At 37.2% G+C, this 21384-nt stretch overlaps 1 protein-coding gene across 1 annotated transcript in view; it reads right to left on the reverse strand.

Moving 5' to 3' along the window:
* LOC106073531 (vasopressin V1a receptor-like) overlaps positions 1 to 21384 on the reverse strand; it is a 185775-nt gene that overhangs the window by 24103 nt on the left and 140288 nt on the right. Inside the window, exon 5 of the mRNA XM_056004616.1 lies at positions 4414 to 4473. Within this exon, the coding sequence (XP_055860591.1) occupies positions 4414 to 4473 (60 nt within the window). The remainder of the gene's footprint in view (positions 1 to 4413; positions 4474 to 21384) is intronic.

The raw sequence follows: 21384 nt of genomic DNA on the forward strand, positions 1-21384 counted from the left end.
GATGGAGAGTCTTTGTGTTATTTCTGCTTGCAGCTGCTTGTGTCTCTTGACCCTTCTGTTCAATCCAGTCCCGTTTATCTTGCCGACAGCTTCTCTTTACTTTCAGATCTGCTTCCCTATAGGCTTCTTCCGCTAGGCTGTGATCCTGTGTTTCATTTTTCTGATCTCGTCTACGTTTGGCCTCTTTCCTCTCATCGATCAATTTCCATGTTCTGTCTTGTATCCGTCGTTCCTTGTATGAGCCTCGCCTCCTTCCAATGAATTATTCTGCGCACCCAATCTCTAAAGTTGACCCACTCTGCTATTTCGGACATGACGATGCCTACATTGCCAGAGAGTTCCGAATCGTGTCCTGAGTCTTGAAATCACTTGTTATTAGTCGACATCATGTCCACCGCATCTCACAGATTCCAAGGAGGTCCAGCAGGTAGGTGTTAAACTCTTTTAAAGGTTGGGCCAGTTTACCGCATAGGTTTCCGGGTTCTTACGTTCCATGTACGACTTTGCGTCGTTTTCTTAGCATTGAGGGGCTTGTCATGTATCGGGCATTGGACTGTTGGGTTTGATCCAACACCGTCATCGGCGTTTGGCCGCCCTCGCCTCATGTTTGAAGATTGCTATTGCGGTTTAACAGGACAGGGTCGCTAGCCCCATGCCAAATCCTCCTCCTTTCTTACTCGGGACCTGCAGAGGGCGGAGCTTTATTTACATGGTAAGTAATAATAGATAACATTCTAATATTGTTTCGTTCAGCCAAGGTGGGAGCATTATTGAGACAGGGATTTTGCATGTATATATATATATTAGGTTCTGTATGAAATGTCTACATAAGGTATTATGTATAAAGATTACTTTGATTATTATAAATTCTGGAACTATTCCGAAATGAGGTTTATTAAAGTTCTGCCCCTTCTTTAAATAACATTTCATACTCAGAGTTAATGTAAGCTTCTATTTCTGGTTGTACTCTGCCATTACGTTTTCATTAAAATTCTTGATGACTTTCATACCAATGGACTCATTCATATTTTACATTAATTTTTTTTTTAGAAATTCTATTAAAAAAATAGTAGTATGAATAGAGCTACATTTCTCATCCAAAATAGCCAGTTGGCTAGCATCTTGATTGTGCTGAAACAGGAACTAGATAGTGACCACGTGATGTATTAATCAAACCCAGTGATAAGGAGCGCCATATTTCTAGGGGTTACCAGACGTCTGCAAATGGAGGGCATGTGTTCTTTTACATTTCAGAAGTTTCTTTCAAGAGAAGATAATTTCGCTCAACACTTATCCATGTGTCAATATAATTGTGCATATTAATTAGAGACTTAAAATCTACTTAGTCATTGGTTTTCCAGGCTGATTCAGGCAACCCGTCCGAGTCCGCATGCAATCCAATACAAACTGTATACGATAACAAACAGGATCAAAGGCTCAATGGCTAAGTTCACTCCAGATGAAAATAGAACAAATCTTTATTACAGAATGGGCCACAGTCGAGTCAGTCACTACAACGCTGTTATCCCTTTAAGAGCCTAGCAATAACTGATCTAAAAGTCTACACTAATCTCTAACCCCTACGTCTATGTCGCCACTGTAAAATGTGCGTTCACTGTCGGTCTATTATAGTGCGGAACTAAACTAACTAAACTAAGTGTCTAACACAGCCCAGTCTTGGTCGTATTGGTTTTGACCGTTCGTGCAGTGGTGCGGTGGGTAGCACGCGTGTCTGAGATGTTTCAGGGCCTCAGGCCCAGCTGACCAACTCTAACTCCCAATATAAGTAGATTTAGGTCGTTTGAGAAAGAGAATGTCCTTAAACATTTGATATACACTGAATTGTCGACAATGATTTAGGTCAAAATGTTCAGGCTAGTACTGACCACAAGTTTGTAGATAACATTGATATGTTCAGAGTTAAGAAATTATAGTGAACATAGTTCGTCTTGTCAAGCTGATGGACAATTCCAGGAAGTCAGTGATAGAGTTATGGGACGTTGCTCTTCACGAAACAACATCATAACTTGACGACGTTAGCATGGTTTCGTAACTATATGGTCAACATAGTTCATCTATCGGTAGGTTAGCATGGTTTCATGACCGGTCATTTGTCGTCAGAGAACTGTCTACCTTGTATGTGGTCAACATAGTTAATCTATCGGTAGGTTAGCATGGTTTCATGACCGGTCATTTGTCGTCAGAGAACCGTCTATCTTGTCTGTGGTCAACATAGTTAATCTATCGGTAGGTTAGCATGGTTTCATGACCGGTCATTTGTCGTCAGAGAACCGTCTATCTTGTCTGTGGTCAAAATAGTTAATCTATCGGTAGGTTAGCATGGTTTCATGACAGGTCATTTGTCGTCAGAGAACCGTCTATCTTGTCTGTGGTCAACATAGTTAATCTATCGGTAGGTTAGCATGGTTTCATGACCGGTCATTTGTCGTCAGAGAACCGTCTATCTTGTCTGTGGTCAACAACATAGTTAATCTATCGGTAGGTTAGCATGGTTTCATGACCGGTCATTTGTCGTCAGAGAACAGTCTATCTTGTCTGTGGTCAACATAGTTAATCTATCGGTAGGTTAGCATGGTTTCATGACCGGTCATTTGTCGTCAGAGAACTGTCTACCTTGTATGTGGTCAACATAGTTATTCTATCGGTAAGTTAGCCTGATTTCATGGCCGGTCATTTGTCGTCAGAGAAATGTCCACCTTGTCTGTGGTCAACATAGTTCATCTATCAGTAAATCTAGTTCACATAACACGGATATACGGATTGTAGCTTGGAAAGTCAAAGTCAAGTTCCCCACTTTCAAACCTTGTGGTCTATAGGACAGATAATGTAAAGGTCACCTGTTTCTGTGGCCTACGGTTTATGAAAGTGTCACGTGGCCAGCACAACGAACAATCGCCTTTACTTTTCCACAACAATTGTCAGGAACCCAATAGAGCTGGGTGGACTCAGAGGCGCCCAAAGATCCCGAAATTAAAAATGACAATCTTCACCAGGATTCGAACCGTTTTGGAAATCAACGGATAATAGTGCTACTTTCATATTGTAGGTACTGACTTCATAACACACTTTCATATTGTAGGTACTGACTTCATAACACACTTTCATATTGTAGGTACTGACTTCATAACACACTTTCATATTGTAGGTACTGACTTCATAACACACTTTCATATTGTAGGTACTGACTTCATAACACACTTTCATATTGTAGGTACTGACTTCATAACACACTTTCATATTGTAGGTACTGACTTCATAACACACTTTCATATTGTAGGTACTGACTTCATAACACACTTTCATATTGTAGGTACTGACTTCATAACACACTTTCATATTGTAGGTACTGACTTCATAACACACTTTCATATTGTAGGTACTGACTTCATAACACACTTTCATATTGTAGGTACTGACTTCATAACACACTTTCATATTGTAGGTACTGACTTCATAACACACTTTCATATTGTAGGTACTGACTTCATAACACACTTTCATATTGTAGGTACTGACTTCATAACACACTTTCATATTGTAGGTACTGACTTCATAACACACTTTCATATTGTAGGTACTGACTTCATAACACACTTTCATATTGTAGGTACTGACTTCATAACACACTTTCATATTGTAGGTACTGACTTCATAACACACTTTCATATTGTAGGTACTGACTTCATAACACACTTTCATATTGTAGGTACTGACTTCATAACACACTTTCATATTGTAGGTACTGACTTCATAACACACTTTCATATTGTAGGTACTGACTTCATAACACACTTTCAGATAAATGCTTGTGGGGGAGGGATGTAAAAAAAAAAGGGGGGGGGGTGAATTATGAAGTAACAAGAAACCAATGGTCTGAGAATGTCTTCAGATCTCTACCAGGACCAAGCACGTTTTGTTTTTGTGTTCTACTAAGTGAATTGCGGACTAATGGTAGCAGACGAGGCCAGTAGTTCGGTGCTCAGGCCTTGCACAGAGTCTGACTTGGCAGTGAGGAGAAACACTTCCGGAGTCATTTCCCCTCCCTCCCCCCCTCTCTATTGGGGAGCGCCCTCAACAGTTTGTCCGATGGTGTTGACAAAAGTTTGTGTTCACACTGTGTACGTGAGGCATGGGTTAGGGGGGTGTGGGAGTAGGGGGGGCATCTGAGAAATCAATCGATTACATTGTATCGATTTAATTTTAGTTCAAGAGAAGTTGGATTGTGTTCTTCTCCGGACAGAAAGTTCTGCATTAGCTCTTTCAGCCTGATCTATCTATCTATCTATCTATCTATCTATCTATCTATCTATCTATCTATCTATCTATCTATCTATATCTATCTATCTATCTATCTATCTATCTATCTATCTATCTATCTATCAGCTCACTTACCTGATATCTGTCTATACTCATAGATGTCAACAAGTTGGTAGTTGAGCTTAGACATATCAACTGTCAAGAGAAAAACAAAACAACATTCAGTATCCATATCTCTAACAATGATCTTGTATATAGCTTTGAGTATTAATATCTCTAACAATGATCTTGTATATAGCTTTGAGTATTAATATCTCTAACAATGATCTTGTATATAGCTTTGAGTATTAATATCTCTAACAATGATCTTGTATATAGCTTTGAGTATTAATATCTCTAACAATGATCTTGTATATAGCTTTGAGTATTAATATCTCTAACAATGATCTTGTATATAGCTTTGAGTATTAATATCTCTAACAATGATCTTCTATATAGCTTTGAGTATTAATATCTCTAACAATGATCTTGTATATAGCTTTGAGTATTAATATCTCTAACAATGATCTTGTATATAGCTTTGAGTATTAATATCTCTAACAATGATCTTGTATATAGCTTTGAGTATTAATATCTCTAACAATGATCTTGTATATAGCTTTGAGTATTAATATCTCTAACAATGATCTTCTATATAGCTTTGAGTATTAATATCTCTAACAATGATCTTGTATATAGCTTTGAGTATTAATATCTCTAACAATGATCTTGTATATAGCTTTGAGTATTAATATCTCTATCTTGTATATAGCTTTGAGTATTAATATCTCTAACAATGATCTTGTATTTAGCTTTGTTTATAAGCACTGTATGTATGTTATGCTAAAAATGTGTTTGAAATGACTGTGCACCCTCTCCACTTCGCATTTTTTATTGGGAAAAGAAATCATTTTAACAAATGTTTGTACCTATAGTTTTGTTGAGTAAAATGTTGGTGAATATGTCGATAACACTATAGATTAGAAGAGACTAAATTATTAAATGATTATTCACTTTTTCACAAAAATCTGTCACTGGCAATGTCTGAAGCCTCTTCCCACCTGCTCTGAGGACATCCATGAAAGTGTGGCGCCAAGTTGACCCTGTTTGCGCTTTCCTCCTAATGGCCTCAATGTCATCGTAACTCTTATTATGCGTAATTCATTATGTCGGAGAACATGTCCCGCAAACCTCATGCGACGCTAGGTCACAACCTTACAAAGGGTCGACTCCCAGTTCGTCATTGGATTTCCTTGATTGAGACCCGATCTCTATAACTTTAGGCTTTTTCAATGTCGGCAGATGACTATTCACTGCACTTTAGTAATGGAGCCCAGCCACTGGTAGAAATTTGTAACCTCTCTTGGCTACGCTCTTGAAATTAGGTGAATATATTTTGCTTTAAATTTTATATCGAAGACTGTCATTTTATCGTCAACATCATCTGTTGGGGGGGGGGGGGGGGAGGGGGAGTTTAAACTAGAAAACAATTCTGGAGTTGTTTTCCTTTTTTAATTAGGATTTAAATTTAGAATAATATGGAAGAGAGAGAGGTTTTCAACCTCAAAACTCTCTGTAGGAGGATTTTAACTCAAAACCTTCTGGAGATGGGGGTTTAAACTCAAAACACCCCTTGGATTGGCTACGCTCATTTTTGAGTGTGTAATTTCCTTATTTTAATACTGTAGAGGTATTATTTAGCATCATCAAAACCAGTTGAAAGGGGTTTAAACTCAAAACCCCCTTGGCTACGCTCATAGCATTTTGAGTGTGTAATTTGCTTTTTTTTTTATACTGAAGAGGTATTTTTGGGCTTCAAATCCCGCTGAAGGGGGGGGGGGGTTGAACTTAAACCCCCTTTGGCTACGCTCATATTATTTTGAGTGCGTAATTTGCTTTTTCTTATATTGAAGAGGTATTTTTTTAAGCTTCAAAGCCTGCTAAAAAGGAGGGGGGGCTGTTAACTCAAACAGCCTCTAGGCTACGCTAATAGAATTTGGTGACTGATGAATGGATAATCTTATATTGAAGAAGGGGTTTTATCGTTAATTTCGGAGGGGGTTTTAAATTCAAAAATTCAAATTCCTTAACTATGCTCTTGGAATATGGGTATTGTCGTTTGCTTTTTTTTTTGTTTTGTTTTATAGAAGAGAGGGATTTAACTGCAAAACCCTGGTAGTAGGTTTTAAACTAAAAAAAACTCTTGACTGCGCTAGGGCAAGTGATGATTTAGATGATTTAGTATTAAAATCTCACCTAAAATGAACAAAATCAAAGCAAAAAATCAGTCACTAAATTCCGACCCGCAGGTGGGATCTCATTTCGGTTGGGGGGGGGGGAGGGGTGAACCCCAAACCCCCTGGCTACACCCATCGATCTATCATATTTCCAACATCTGGTCTCTCTCTCTCTTTTGACAATAGAATTGATCTTGTAAACAGAACGACACTGGGGTCATCTTACAAGTTTAAAATAACACGTGTCTAGTGTTACAGTGTCCACGATGACGTTGCATTGTGTCATGTTACAACTCCCGGGTTCTCAGCCATCAGAAAGAAAGAATTGTCCTTAAATGACGTCATTGAAACTATTTTTAGTTCTAGGAAACATTTTTGTTTAAAAAAAGGAAACAGAAAGGACGCGAGGAAACAATGTCCACAACTTGCCTTGCAGTTATTTAGGTCCAGGTGCATTCATTGCCAGAGTTGTGTCCACCTGGCCGCTACGTCTGCGAGACGGAAAAAATGTAAATGACAATTCTCTTGTTGCTGGTTGTGTGTAGGCGAAGGTTTTGTTGAAAAAGTTGTGAGTCTGTTTTCTAGAAATGTTATTAATTACAGTCGCGAGTTTTTAAATGTCCAAACCAACAACAGAACGATTAGTATAAAATTTGTAACTCCGGCCTTTTAGATCACAAACTTTTATTACATATAGAAGGGCACAGTCCACGTGGTCAAATCACTACAAGCGGTCTCTTCTTAGTCTCGAACCTATTTCCGGTCTTACTTTTTAATGCACTGTCACGCCACTAAGGAAATGCCCCAATTAAACCCAACTTCTACGAGTCTCACTATTGACATTACACTCTTTTAAAAAAGGAGATAAATCTGATCCTTGGAAGATTAGACCAGTATCATTTCATAGGATTACAAGATGACACGCGTAAATATGTAGTAACCTCAACACTCACCTATATAAGCATAATATATGTTCATATAATGGAAGGAGTTCATGTTATTGAAAAAGTTCATTCTATTGAAAGAGTTCAAGTTTAGAACAAAACGATGCATACCAACATGACTGACATGTGAAACTCATGTGTTTATTGATGCTCCCACCTCGCACAGGCTGAGAATCGCGGGACTAAAATATAAGAAAAATCAAACTTTTACGACTCAGTGTCATGCCCCAGTCTTCACAGGCACAATGTCATGCCCCAGTCTTCACAGGCGCAATGTCATGCCCCAATCTTCACAGGCATAATGTCTTCACAGGCACAGTGTCATGCCCCAGTCTTCACAGGCATAATGTCTTCACAGGCACAGTGTCACGCCCCAGTCTTCATAAAAACAATGTCACGCCGCAGTCTTTACAGCCACAATGTCACGCCCCAGTCTTCATAAAAACAATGTCACGCCCCAGTCTTTACAGGCACAATGTCATGCCCCAGTCTTCATAAAAACAATGTCACGCCCCAGTCTTTACAGGCACAATGTCATGCTCCAGTCTTCATAAAAACAATGTCACGCCCCAGTCTTCATAAAAACAATGTCATGCCCCAGTCTTCATAAAAACAATGTCATGCCCCAGTCTTCATAAAAACAATGTCATGCCCCAGTCTTCATAAAAACAATGTCATGCCCCAGTCTTCATAAAAACAATGTCACGCCGCAGTCTTCATAAAAACAATGTCATGCCCCAATCTTCATAAAAACAATGTCACGCCGCAGTCTTCATAAAAACAATGTCATGCCTCAGTCTTCACAGATGAACTACAGAGTTGTTTAAAGGTCTGAACGACTTCCGTCAAATAGACAAAGTCTTGAGAGAGCTAAATATAGTTTGTCCAGCAGCTGGAAGGCAAGAGACTTTCGCCAGTAGACTAAGTGATGTGTACTAGTCCTTTATAGTCTAGTCAAGTCAGCGATTGAAGTATCGGAGCCTCTGCTCTAGTGGCTTCAAAGACTTTTTTGGCGGTTAAGCGGCCCGTGACACGTGATGCAAATGTATAAAGTCTCAGTCTAAAACGATTGGTCGCCATTGATCTATATTTAGAGCAGGACGTTTTTAAAGAAAAAAAAATCAACAGTTCAATATAATTTAGAATAAAATATTTTAGTTAACATTTTACAAAAGGTTACATTTTGAGAAAATAAAAAAAAAAGAAACGATTACTCTTAAGTATCGATTACTGCGTTTCGAGTTAAATTTGATGAAACTTTGATTTAAATATTCGATTTTTACTCAAAAGACGTTGTGACCTAGTTGGGAATGAAACGATCTAGAAGAAAACACGCGACAGACGTTTCAGTTGTCATTTTCTTGAACACTATGTTTTGTAATTGGTTTTCACTAGCACTGTAACGTTATTTCTTCATTACTCTGTACAAAGAATGGAAAGTGCTCATAGAATTGAAATAAAAACATAAAAAATACTTTAAAACAAGATTACGGCGGCCCCCGTGCGAGACGGATCCCTGTCGGATCCGCATATTCGCTGGTCGACTGAGGATGGCATCAAGCAGGGTAGGAAACCGAGACCGTAGAGATAATCAGTCCTGCGCGCTAACCGCACGACCAGGCATTGCTCTTAATCTAATGACAAACTGGTTACAAACTAATAGCCTACTATTGATAATATACCTACATATTACGGAATGACAACTACCGGATATGTACAATATGTCAGAAGAGCGATTTTAGATCATCTTTTGTTATTGAGCATTTTCATTTAAATGGAACTAGAATGAGGATGTAAATCTACCTAAATTAAACTTCTGATTTAGCACTCTCAATATCTACTAGATCTAGATCTAAAATATAATTTGGGATAATGTAGATGTAATTTAGATAAGATTTATATAAAAAAAACACTAGATAATTAATAGACTAATTGCAATATGAAATATTAAAATAGTAGATTAGTTTTAGTATTTTATAACATTGCAATATTGACAATCTAGACGTTAGAAATAAAAATCTACACTTGAAGCCTAGAAATTAAAATTATACATCTTGATCTAGTCTAAATCATGGCTGTCTGGTAGTGCTGTTTGCGCGCTGGACTGTCGTTTGGATTCATCGATAGTCCCAGGTTCAAACCCTGCCCGCTCCCATCCCCCGTCGTCCTACAGGAGGTTTGGACTACAACTCTGAAGGAACATCCGAAACATGTAAAACAACAAACATTCTAAACTAGACCAAGAAATTCTAGATCTAGATTCTATAATGATTTTAATTAGAACTTAAATCTAAATCTAGTTTTAAAAATCTAGCTCTAGTGTAAGAAAAAAAAATCTAGATCTAGTGTAAAAAATCTAACTCTAGTGTAAAAAAAAAAATCCAGACTAGATCTAAATCTAGATATTATGTCTTTTTAAAGTGCGAGTCACATTACGAGGTTTAATAAACATTACTGTACCGAGTTGTTTTAGCATTTAAAGAATTTATTCCATATGACGTCAAAGGAAAAAAAATCCATTACGTCACACGTCCTAGTTAGACTAAAAAATGTCATCTATACGAGCAGCTTCTCGAGGGTTCATAGACATTGGTGCACCGAGTGAGATCTTTTAGCATTTCATTTCATGGGCTAGTTAGACTTAATATATATATATTATATATATATATATATATATATATATATATATATATATATATATATATATATAAGGATTAAAGACGCTTTTTTTTTTTTGTTTTGTCTGTCAGTCTGTCCGTCATGTTAATAGCGAGAAAAAAAAAAGCCTAAAAGCTATTGAAAATCTGATTAAAATTTAATTTCCCTTCCGAAACATCGCATTAGTTGTAAGTTTCTATAATAGATTGTTCCAGATGTTTATATATTTATAGTGAGAGAAAATAAGAATTCCAGATTAATCAAATGCCGTTAATTAAATTTGTGGGATGGTCTGTTATGAAAATTAGATGTACCATAGCCTTATGGAGATTTTTTCAAACCATACTTTGGTGTTAGGAGGTTGTTTTCCTTAAAAATCGGAGCATAATATTAAATGTAGTATAAGATAGAAGTGCGATTTTACATAAATAGAGTTAAACTATTTTTCATAAAAAATCCGGAACAACCAATTTTCGTAAATGAGAAAATTATTTGTTTTATTTATTAGAAGAAGGATTTCAAACATTTATTTGCGTTATTAGATTTTTCATATAAAATTTGGATCATTGGCGACGATTCGTTAGAAAATTAAGGTAATGTAGGTCGATTTCTTTTTTGAAACAAAATCCGGAACATTCTTTACCTATTTAACAACTTTTATTATGTTTCGGCAAGAAAATTAACTGTAAAATAAGTCTAAAAATTGATTTTCAATAATCGTTTCTAGTAAATTACTTTCTTATTTTAAAATCCTGAATAACCTATTGTCGATATTTTAGAAAAAAAATACAATTTGACATAAATTTGTTTTAAGTTAATTCGGAACAATTGATATTGATAAATAAACTATAGTGACGTAGTGTCATAGAAAATAAGTGCAACATTAGTCAATTATGGGATTTCAAACAATCATTTGACATAATTTATTTTTTATAAAACAATATCCGGAACAACTTTCTAGTTAATGAAATATAAATCAGTATAGATATTTTTATTCAGCATTTATATGTTATTTACATTAAAAAACCGGAACAATATATCATGTGTTTCTTGCTACGTTTAAGCATAGAAATAAAATCTAATATAAGTTAGAAGAGCAAACAAATATTATTGGCATTGATTTATTTTTCACAAAACATCCGGAACAATCTATTAAAGATACTTAAAACTATTGCAATATTTCTGAATGAAAAATTAAAGGTTAGATCAGATTTACAATAGCCTCTAGTGTTATTTGTTAATCTAATCGTGACGGACAGACCGACCAACAGACAAAACGCACAAAAATAATCTTCTTTTATTCGGATGGGGGCACTTAACAAAAAATAAATAAAATCTGATTTTTTTAAAAAGTTTAAGGAATTGGTTTAGCAACATATTGTGTTGCGACGCTACGCTACTGCACGAAAATCGCTGCATAAAAAGTCCATTTTAAAAAGTGTGCGTGATATTTACATACAAAGTGCATTATTAGCCTTTATAAACAATCATAAATGTTTTCTTGTATTTGTAGCAGCTAGTTGACCAGAAAAAACATCTTTAACTATTATTTATATTTGTTGTAAACATTTCCTGTACATTTTATAAATATATTTGACTTAGTGATACTGAAAATACAAAAAAAATCCTTGCTCTTGTTAGCATATTGTCACATTGCCTCCCTTATATTTACGTAATTGTTTTAGAATTGGTTTATTTTTATGAAAAAATCGCTTGCATAATTAATTTTATAAATTAAACGGTTTGCTTTTAGAAAACCAAATGTAGCCGTTGCACCTAAACTTTTCAAGCCGCATCGCATGGTGAAATAATATTTTTTTATATCTCTTCTAGTTTTCGAGATCTGAGTGTGACAGACGGACAGATGGACAGACGGACATTTTGCACAAACCTAATAGAGGCTTTTTCCTCTTACGGGGGCCGCTAAAAAAAACAAAAGCTTATATTAAGTGTAATTGTATCTATTAATATTGATTAGTGATGCAGCTGTGTACATTATAGTCATAATAAATCTGTGCGATTAGAAATATGTTTACCAATTGTTTTGTTTAGCTTTTAGCTTTCTCAATGCGACATAATCACGTCACGTGACTGGGCCAAGTGTGAAAGGGGGAGGAAATAAGGGGTATCTTGGTGAATGATTACATGATCGTATTTTTTTAATGCATCAAAAATGTTCACTCAGGTCCCAAGTCCTCAGGGGGAGAAATTCAATCTTTACCACCACATCTTTCAAATACGATTTCTTTCCCTTAAGATACAAAATAGACTAATTTGTAAAATTTTAAAATTAATTCTTGTGTTGTCAGGTGAAAGAAATAATTGTGCAAAATTTTAGCTTGATCCAAGATTGGGTGTAGGAGAAATTTTGTGGACAAACTTTTTACCAGACAGAAATTTTGTGGACAAACTTTTTACCAGACAGAAATTTTGTGGACAAACTTTTTACCAGACAGAGCGAGTGACTTGAAATAAGTTTTGTGATAATAATTGATAAAGCTCCCAGAATTGAAAGCGTTAATGTCATTGCTAAAGTTTGAGTAAGTCAGACTTCACTTGGAGTTCATGTTTTGTTTCCTATTCAACTCAAAGCTAGCAGCCTGAAAGGCCAGGGACGTGGCGGCAGTGTTTCTCAAACTTTTGTGTTTTGGTCCAGCACACATGTAGTCAACTACTCCATTCAATCTTTTTTGTTTTGATTTAGAAACACACACGCACATATTATAAGTTTCTCGTCTATACAAACAAATAACCGCGTAACGAGAATTTCAAGTTCAAAGTTGTTCAAAAGCATAGAAGTGAGACGAGTGTATTGATTCAACTCACTTAGAGAATCACTGCCTTAAAACAAGTGAGATGAGTGTATTGATTCAACTCACTTAGAGAATCACTGCCTTTAAAACAAGTGAGATGAGTGTATTGATTCAACTCACTTAGAGAATCACTGCCATCAAACAAGTAAGATGAGTACATTGATTCAACTCACTTAGAGAATTACTATCTTAAAACAAGTGAGATGAGTGTATTGATTCAACTCACTTAGAGAATCACTGCCATAAAACAGGTGAGATGAGTGTATTGATTCAACTCACTTAGAGAATCACTGCCATCAAACAAGTAAGATGAGTACATTGATTCAACTCACTTAGAGAATCACTGCCTTTAAAACAAGTGAGATGAGTGTATTGATTCAACTCACTTTGAGAAACTGCATTACACTTTATTGATTCAAAGATTGTTTGTGTCATATTGGGCCCCGAGCAGTTTTTTATTGCTACAGGCTAATAATAACTCATTTTTTATTAGCGTGCTTATTAACACCAGTATGTTTATTACAAGTTGGCAACTATTAAGGTGACAGCTGGCTCTGTGTAGTAACATTAACTACTGCAACAAAGAAGAAACGTAGCACCTGCTTCAGATGAGCGAAGAAGAAAATTGACCCTACTTATACGATGTGGTGGTCTTGGACTGATCTCATTTGCTCACGAGCGGAAAGTCCTGGTTTGGGCATGTCTGAAGAATTGGACTTTTCTCATTGGAATTGAAATGAAGGTTGGCGCTAAGATATTGAGTCAATGTTTATTTATTGAGCCACAATCAAGACAACTTGAGACAATGTAAGAGCCGAACGTCTGAGCATTACAATTTAGGCTTGTGATGATAGACTTGTCATGGTAGGCTTGTGATGGTAGACCTTTCATGGTAGAATTGTGATGGTAGAATTGTGATGGTACGGTTGTGATATTACAGTTTTATAACTGAACCCTAGCGTTAGAAATGTAGGCTAGTGATGAAATATAGTTTTCCAAAAATATCGAAATCTGCTGAAAATTTCTTGGAATATTTATAACTGCTTTCAAAGAATGCCATTGATTTTTTTGTGAAGAGTTTGAAAAAATAGATTTATTGGCAAAGTTTTGAATGTAAAAAAAAAAACAAAAAAAAAAACATACAATTTTTATACATGTTTTTTTTTTCAGATTTATTAAAATATTTGTAATTAGCGAGCGTAATTAAAGCCTTCAGCCCTAGGCCCATAGAATACAAACAATGTTAAGAACACTATAATAATGATATACTTTTTTTTTTTAAAAGAGACAAGACGTTCAGATTTCATTAAAGGATATGAATTATGCGTCACGTGATCATTTTTATCTGTAGATGTCAGGTCATTCAGTAAACAAGTTGACATCACTTCTGCTAGGAAGAGCCGAAACGTTCGAGGACCACGGTGGTCCAACATTCAGGTCGTCATTAGCGCGACCGGCACAGTCAAAGCCCACGACAATACATTTATAGGCAAAGTGCACACATCCCCCTACCCACGGCCCCCTACCCACAGCCCCCTCACATAAGCCTCTTCCTCGTACCTGTGGCAACAGAGCGTGAGCCGGAAGGAAAGCTTGTCTACCACCTTTTTCGGAGGATTGCTACTCCTGTCGCCTCAGCGTGGCGCCTCCGTGGAAACGTCCGCCCGGGGAAACGAAAGGCTAAAGAACAAGAGCAAACACAGCCTCCAGTGGGCTACCACAGCTAAACGGGCGGTGACGCCCCCCCCCCCTCCAACGAAACGCAGCGGTACTTTTACGAATATGAAGCTAATTCCCTCATGGGCTCGGCTTCCGGCCTAGTATGAATGGGGAAACCCATTGCATTGGTTGAAAGGACCGTGACCCATGAACAAAAGGGTGTGTTTAAATGATCCTATAGATGACGGGTGTCTCTAGACAGAAGAGTTGGTGAAGAGCCAATCCTTCATCCTGGCCACGGGATTAAATCGTTTCCCGAGTCGAAGGTTCATATAAAAGATTTATCTCGAGCTTTTTTTTAGACATCTCAACGAGGTAGGGAGAACATCTTGACTTCTGTCCTTCATTTAGATACTTCCCAGGTTCGTGTCATCTACAAAGTGACAGTTTGACGACTGCTGAAGTCACAAGCTGCGAAAATCAAAAGTATTTTTCACAATCGTGCTCTTGCTTCCAAGCCAGAGAAAAAAATATTCTCACATATTAAGAAAGGGGGGGGGGGCAGCTTATGGAATTGAAAGAATGCAACAAATTCCAGAAGTTTCAGAAATGCTCACTCTCTTATCTTCAACTTTTATTTAGACAAACTTTGGCCTCAAGAGAATTAGATGAATAAGTTTTCTGACACAATCCGCAGAGAAATCAGACCCATGGGGTCTAAGAAAAAGTACAACTAGCAAGCAACAGTTAGCTACCTGATTACTTTCTCTGATAGACTCGTTAACTGTTAACACACTAACAAGATACAAACACAATGTGGTGGAAAGTTTGTTGTTTTGTTTTGTTAGCAGTGACTTGGAAAGAACAGTTTCTGCACAACAAATTCAATTTGTTTGACTTAGACTCAACAAATCAAGGGAGAGAAATTAGTGTACACAAATTTAGCAGTCGAATAGAATACTTCAAAAAGTAAGTCTGACAACCTACCGCTGCTGTACTGTGTATGTGTGTCAGGTAGTCTTGTGTGCGAATGTTGGTTTGTGTTAATTATTTGTATTAAATGTATTTGTAAAAATGTTTTACATGTTTCGGATGTTCCTTCAGAGTTGAAGATAATTACTTCCTAGTCCAAACCTCCCGCAGGACGACGGGGGATGGGAGCGGGTAGGGTTTGAACCCGGGACCATCGATAAATCTGAACGACAGTCCAGCGTGCAAACCGCACGACCAGGTAGTGCAAGTATGTGTGTGTGTATGTTTGAATCGAATATAAAAAAAAAGATAGGCTGCGCTGGGATAAGGTAGCAGACCTTACATTGATATCTTCTGTGAAATCATTTGCAAACAAATGCAAACATACTGTTGTTTTTTTCTTGAACAAATAAGAATGACAATTTCAGCCATAGCTTCAAACTCAAGAATGCATGGTTCATGAATGAAGCGTTTGTGACTTCATAACTTACTGTGTGGGGCCGTGGTGGAGAGATTTTGGACCGGAGGTAAAGTATCACGTTGAATATCACTGACTCTCAAATGTACAGTCTGACCTGCAGGTTATCTGAAGTTGAGTTATGGAGTGTGTGTGTGTGTGTTTCTATGGTGACTGTGGGAAGAGGTCTGCGATTGATTATTAATGATGCAACATAGGTGGTATTGTCGTCATTTGGTCTTAGAGGAGACGACTCTAGAACGTGTAACTGAAAGGTTGTGTTATTGTAGTGAGTTAGATTTTAGAAAAAAAATAAATTATTAAAGTCTGCTACACTTATTTCAGTATCTGAAACAGATGACCTTTTACACCTTCTGCCCTATAGATCATTAGGGGAACTTTACTTTTTAGTGGCCCAAAAGGGAAAAAGACGCCATTAGTTTTGTGTGGAATGTCTGTCCGTCCGTTCGTCCCGTTTAAATCTCGTAAACTAGAAAAGATAGTGAAAATCCGACATCATATTATTTTACATCATTCAAAGTTCTAATGCAGTGGCTACTTTTTTCTATTCGGAAAGCGAAAAATCTAATTTTTTAAATCACTTATGTAATTTTTTTTTCATAAAAATACACCACTTTTACAACTATTCACTATTAATAGTAACAAACACGGGAGGCTATAAGACACTGCCATTAGAAGAAATTTTTTTTTTACATTGTATTGCTAAGTTAAATAAGTTCTGTCATACTAACTACTACATTTACACAAAAAATGTTTACTTTTTTTTTAAAGTGAAAAAAAATCTATTTAGTAAGCATATAAGTTGGACATAAATTAAAACTACAATTAATAAGTAGTTTTTCATATTATCGCGTCAACTGCAGTGCAGGCCTAAATACGTGAAACACTGAACTAAAGGATTTTTTTTCTTTTTGCGAAAATATTTTTCTTGAGGATTTGAATTAAGAGATTGACCCTTTACAAAACCATTAGTTCAATTAGATATTCAGTATAAGACATCAGTTAGGCCATGTTCACATTTAACTTATCATTCACTATCACATATCCTTTGGTCATCTGGACCGCTTGGGCGCCACACAAGATCTGTCAACCTTCTTTCTCCATTCTTCTCTGTCATTTGTCTTTGATAGAATTTCATTTTGATAATTTTTCTGAAAATATTGAAGCCTGCCTTTTTACCTGCCTGGATGGAACACTTACAGGGCTTATTTTGAGTTTGTGTTTCTAAATATACTGTCTTTTGTAACCTTGTTTTACTTACATCTATCTCATTTTATATCCAGTTGATTTTAGTCTATATTATGAATAAAGTTATATGTAGTATTGTTCCCAAGGAAGTTATTCAAGCAATTTGAAGTTTTATTAGTCATGGTGCATCACAATAGGGTCACTGCCGTTGTCCACCGGGTGTCAGGGCCGGTAAAAATGAACGGGTATGTAAATATTTAGTTAGTTTCTTCATAACAAAATTGTTTTATCACTACATGCATCAATTTATAAAAACTAAATATTTTAAATTATTCGAAAATTGTTGTCTCCCTTAAAAGTTTTCAATTCATGATAATTGAACTAAAAAAGAATTAACTTTGTTACTGCCCTTTATTCTTATTAAGCTTTCATTGTTAATTGAAAAGCATCAGAAGAATACAATACATTTCTTCTAGCAATATTATTTATCATATTTGCCGATTTATACGTTGCATTAAAACTAAAGAGACTCCTTGAAGAGCAGACTGTTTTCTGAAGACTAGAACTTGGTGCTATGTTTGACCAATAAAGAAATAAAAATTGTTTGGTTTGTATGAAAAAAACCCAACAAACTTGTCCAGTTGGTCCCTAACGTAATTTACCATCTCGCTATAGTAATGTGCTTACCTTGCGGCTATCAAGTGTTACATTAAAAAAACATTGGAATAACTGACTGTGTGTGTGTGTGAATGTGTGTGTGTGAATGTGTGTGTGTGAATGATTTTATGAAAATTCCACCAGCATTTTGATTTTAATGAGAAAGAAGTTTACAATAATTTCTTTTGTGATTTTTTTGTTGCCTACATTAAATTGAGCAAGTTGACAGCTTCTATTTATAGACGTTGTACATAAAAGACCAGGTCAAAGCGTGTGCTATATTCGAATCACGTCCAGCGTTAAATGAGTGTCAATCTGACCTCATCGAAAGGTTCTCGTTTACAGTACTTGGAAGGGAGGGCGAGATCGCTGAAGGAAGTGTAGACCACTAACCCCTGTCATTCAAACCGTCTGTCTGTGTTAATAGGGGTCACGTGACGTACTGACTGGACACCAGGGCATGACGTGCACGTGTGAGGGTGAAGGGGGGGGGCGAACAAAAGCATCTGGAGTGCAGTCCACTGAGGGAAAGTCAACGAAATCATTGTAATATTTAGTTTTGGGGAAGCAGCTTGGCAATGTGTGTAGAGTCCACGATAGCTTTGAGTTACTTCGACTGGAGATAAAGGTCTTCATTGACATTGGTATAAATGACAGTAGCTAGTGATTCATGCAGAGAGATGACGTAGATAATTAACTATGACTGATGTAGTCAATGGGTCAGTGATGACAACACTGATGCATTAAGTCAATACGTTTGATGTCTCTACTATTGATGCAAGTTGCCACGGGCTTGATTTGATTTGATTTTGATTTTAGGCACATCGGCACAATTTAGGCCATGTCGTGCCCGCAGTCCCTCAAGGACCACTCTCTCTCTAAACAACAAGTGCCAAATTCTATATATTCCTATCATTAAAATCAAGGTCTATTCACAGTTAAAATAGTAAAGGTAGTAAAAATTTAATTATTAGGTAAAAATCTAATGTAAATAGTACATGTTCACAAATTTATAAATCACTTCCCGGATAAAGCCCAGTACCTTCCCAGGGTCGACACTATCAAACAGTGTCTTTAAGCTAGTGGCTCCAAAATACCTCTCCCTGACATCCTGGTATGTGGGGCAATCAACGAGGATATGTTCCACGGTGAGGCGAGAGTTACAGTACTCACAAAATGGGGGCTCGTCTCTCTTCAGCACAAAAGAGTGCGTGATGTAGGTGTGGCCAATCCTAAGTCTGGACATGGTCATGCTACCACGCCTTGTCAGACCCTTAGATGTGGGCCGCCACCTGACATCCGCCACAATCTGTCTGAGTTTACTGTGAGTCTCAGCCTCCCATCGGTTCTGCCACTCTCGATAGGTGGCAGAGGCAATACTTTGTCTCAGGTCCGAGCAGGGAACCTGGGTTCCTGACACAGCATGATTTAGGGCTCTCTTTGCTTCTCTGTCTGCGGCTTTGTTTCCCTCAATGCCAACATGGGAGGAGACCCAGATGAAGGTGACATCCCTACGGTCGGCTGTTATTTGGTCCAACAGCTTCAGGCTCTTATGTACCAATGGGATGTCAGTCTTCATCCTCTTGCAATGCAGATTTGGAGTCGGAGCAGATTATAAATTTCCTCCTTTCTGATGCTTTAACGGCCATAAGTGCAAGCGATATTGCATGCAATTCGGCCGTAAAGATGGAGCAGCCATCGGGGAGTCTACGGGAGATTGTTTTGTTCCGAAAGGAGCAGGCACACGCGACCTTTCCATCCATTTTGGATCCGTCTGTGTAGATGGTGCCACAATCTCCATATCTCTCCTGCAGTTCCCTAAAGTGGACTTGTAGTATGCTTGGGTCTGTATTTTCTTTTTTGAAATTAAGGAGGGATAAATTTAATTTGGGTTTATTCATTAGCCAAGGAGGATTCTGAGGGGTTTCTATTTTAGAGATTTGGTCAATGGGTGGAGTTAAATTTTGGATGGGTTCGTGGGGTTGGATTTTAGCTTGACTCACTGGCGGATCCAGGGGGGGGGGCGGTAGGGGCGATCGCCCCTCCCCCACTCGGCCGACCCCCCCCCCCCCCCGGGGGGGGGGGCGGACGAATTTTAATATAGAATTCACACAATTTGTATACGAATTTATTACTTATGTTAATAATATATACTAATTATTTATATTTCAACCTATTTTTAGATTATTTCGCCCCCCCCCTTCTAGTATTTTGGCCGATTTGGTAGGGTCGGGGGGGGGGGCGATGGCATCAATCCGCCCCCCCCCCCACCATAAACTTTCGAGTGGGGGGGGCGGTCCTATTTATTTGTAGATATCACAGCTTGCTAACTGAATCAATTAAATATCTATACGATTAAAACTTTTTATTGGTATTTAACAGGTCTTTATATTATGTCGTTCATCTTTGGCCGATTGGAAGGGGAGGAGCGAATACCTCTACTGCCCTTCCCATCTAAACCCTTTGAGTGGGGGGGCGGTCCTACTTTTATGGAGAAATCATAATATGTGAACAAAATTAGTCGAATATCTATATAATATAAACAGGTGGAAGGGCGATACATGCAATCACCTCCCCCCCCCCCCCCATCGGACAAACCAATACTTTTTCTTTTTGTATTATAGTAAGAAATTACAAAATAAAAAAATCTGTCACTAATATAATTTATATATGCTATAAAGTAAATTCTTATATCGAGTCGCCCAACCTCTATTCTTTAATTAATGCAAAATGCAATCATTAGCAGAAATTATAAAAAGGAGGGAGGATTAATCATTTTCATTTTACCGCCCTTCCCCTTTCCAGACAGAGTTTGTGTAATTTCACATGAATTTATCATAACTATTTTAAGAAAGACTTTGCTTTGGAAAAGTTATAATTCAAACGAAATTTTTCAATATAACAGTCACGGTTGAGATGAGTTCAAAAGCCAGATAATCTTTTCCTAGTCGACTTTTTCCAACCTTTACTCTATCTCATATTTTTCTAGTTAAATAAATTTAGGACTATAACTCACAATTTATGCTTACATTTTATTGAATATTATTAATCGAATTTTTTTTTCGGCGGCGATCCTCAAAGCCTTAATCTAAATATGTTGGGTATCTTATCTTTTCAAAGAACAAATTGGTTGTATTTGCAATGTATTAAGGGACTATAAATTCATATTAGAATATTTTTCCACATTATTCAAAAGGTCCTTTATAATAGAATGAATAATGAGCTGTAGGTCAGGAGAATGCGTTTCTGCAGTGAAAAATGCAAGAAAACGGTTTTGGCGTCGGGGCTTCGCCTCGAACCCCACTAATAAGTAATAAGCTGTAGATGTCAGGAGAATGCGTTTCTGCAGTGAAGAATACAAGAAAACGCTTTTGGGTTCGGGGCGAACTAATAAATAATGAGCTGTAGATGTCAGGAGAATGAGTTTCAGTCGTGAAAAATTGAAGAAAACGCTTTTGGCG

The sequence above is a fragment of the Biomphalaria glabrata genome, chromosome 11 (assembly GCF_947242115.1).
Source record: "Biomphalaria glabrata chromosome 11, xgBioGlab47.1, whole genome shotgun sequence".
Classification (NCBI taxonomy): Eukaryota; Metazoa; Mollusca; class Gastropoda; family Planorbidae; genus Biomphalaria; species Biomphalaria glabrata.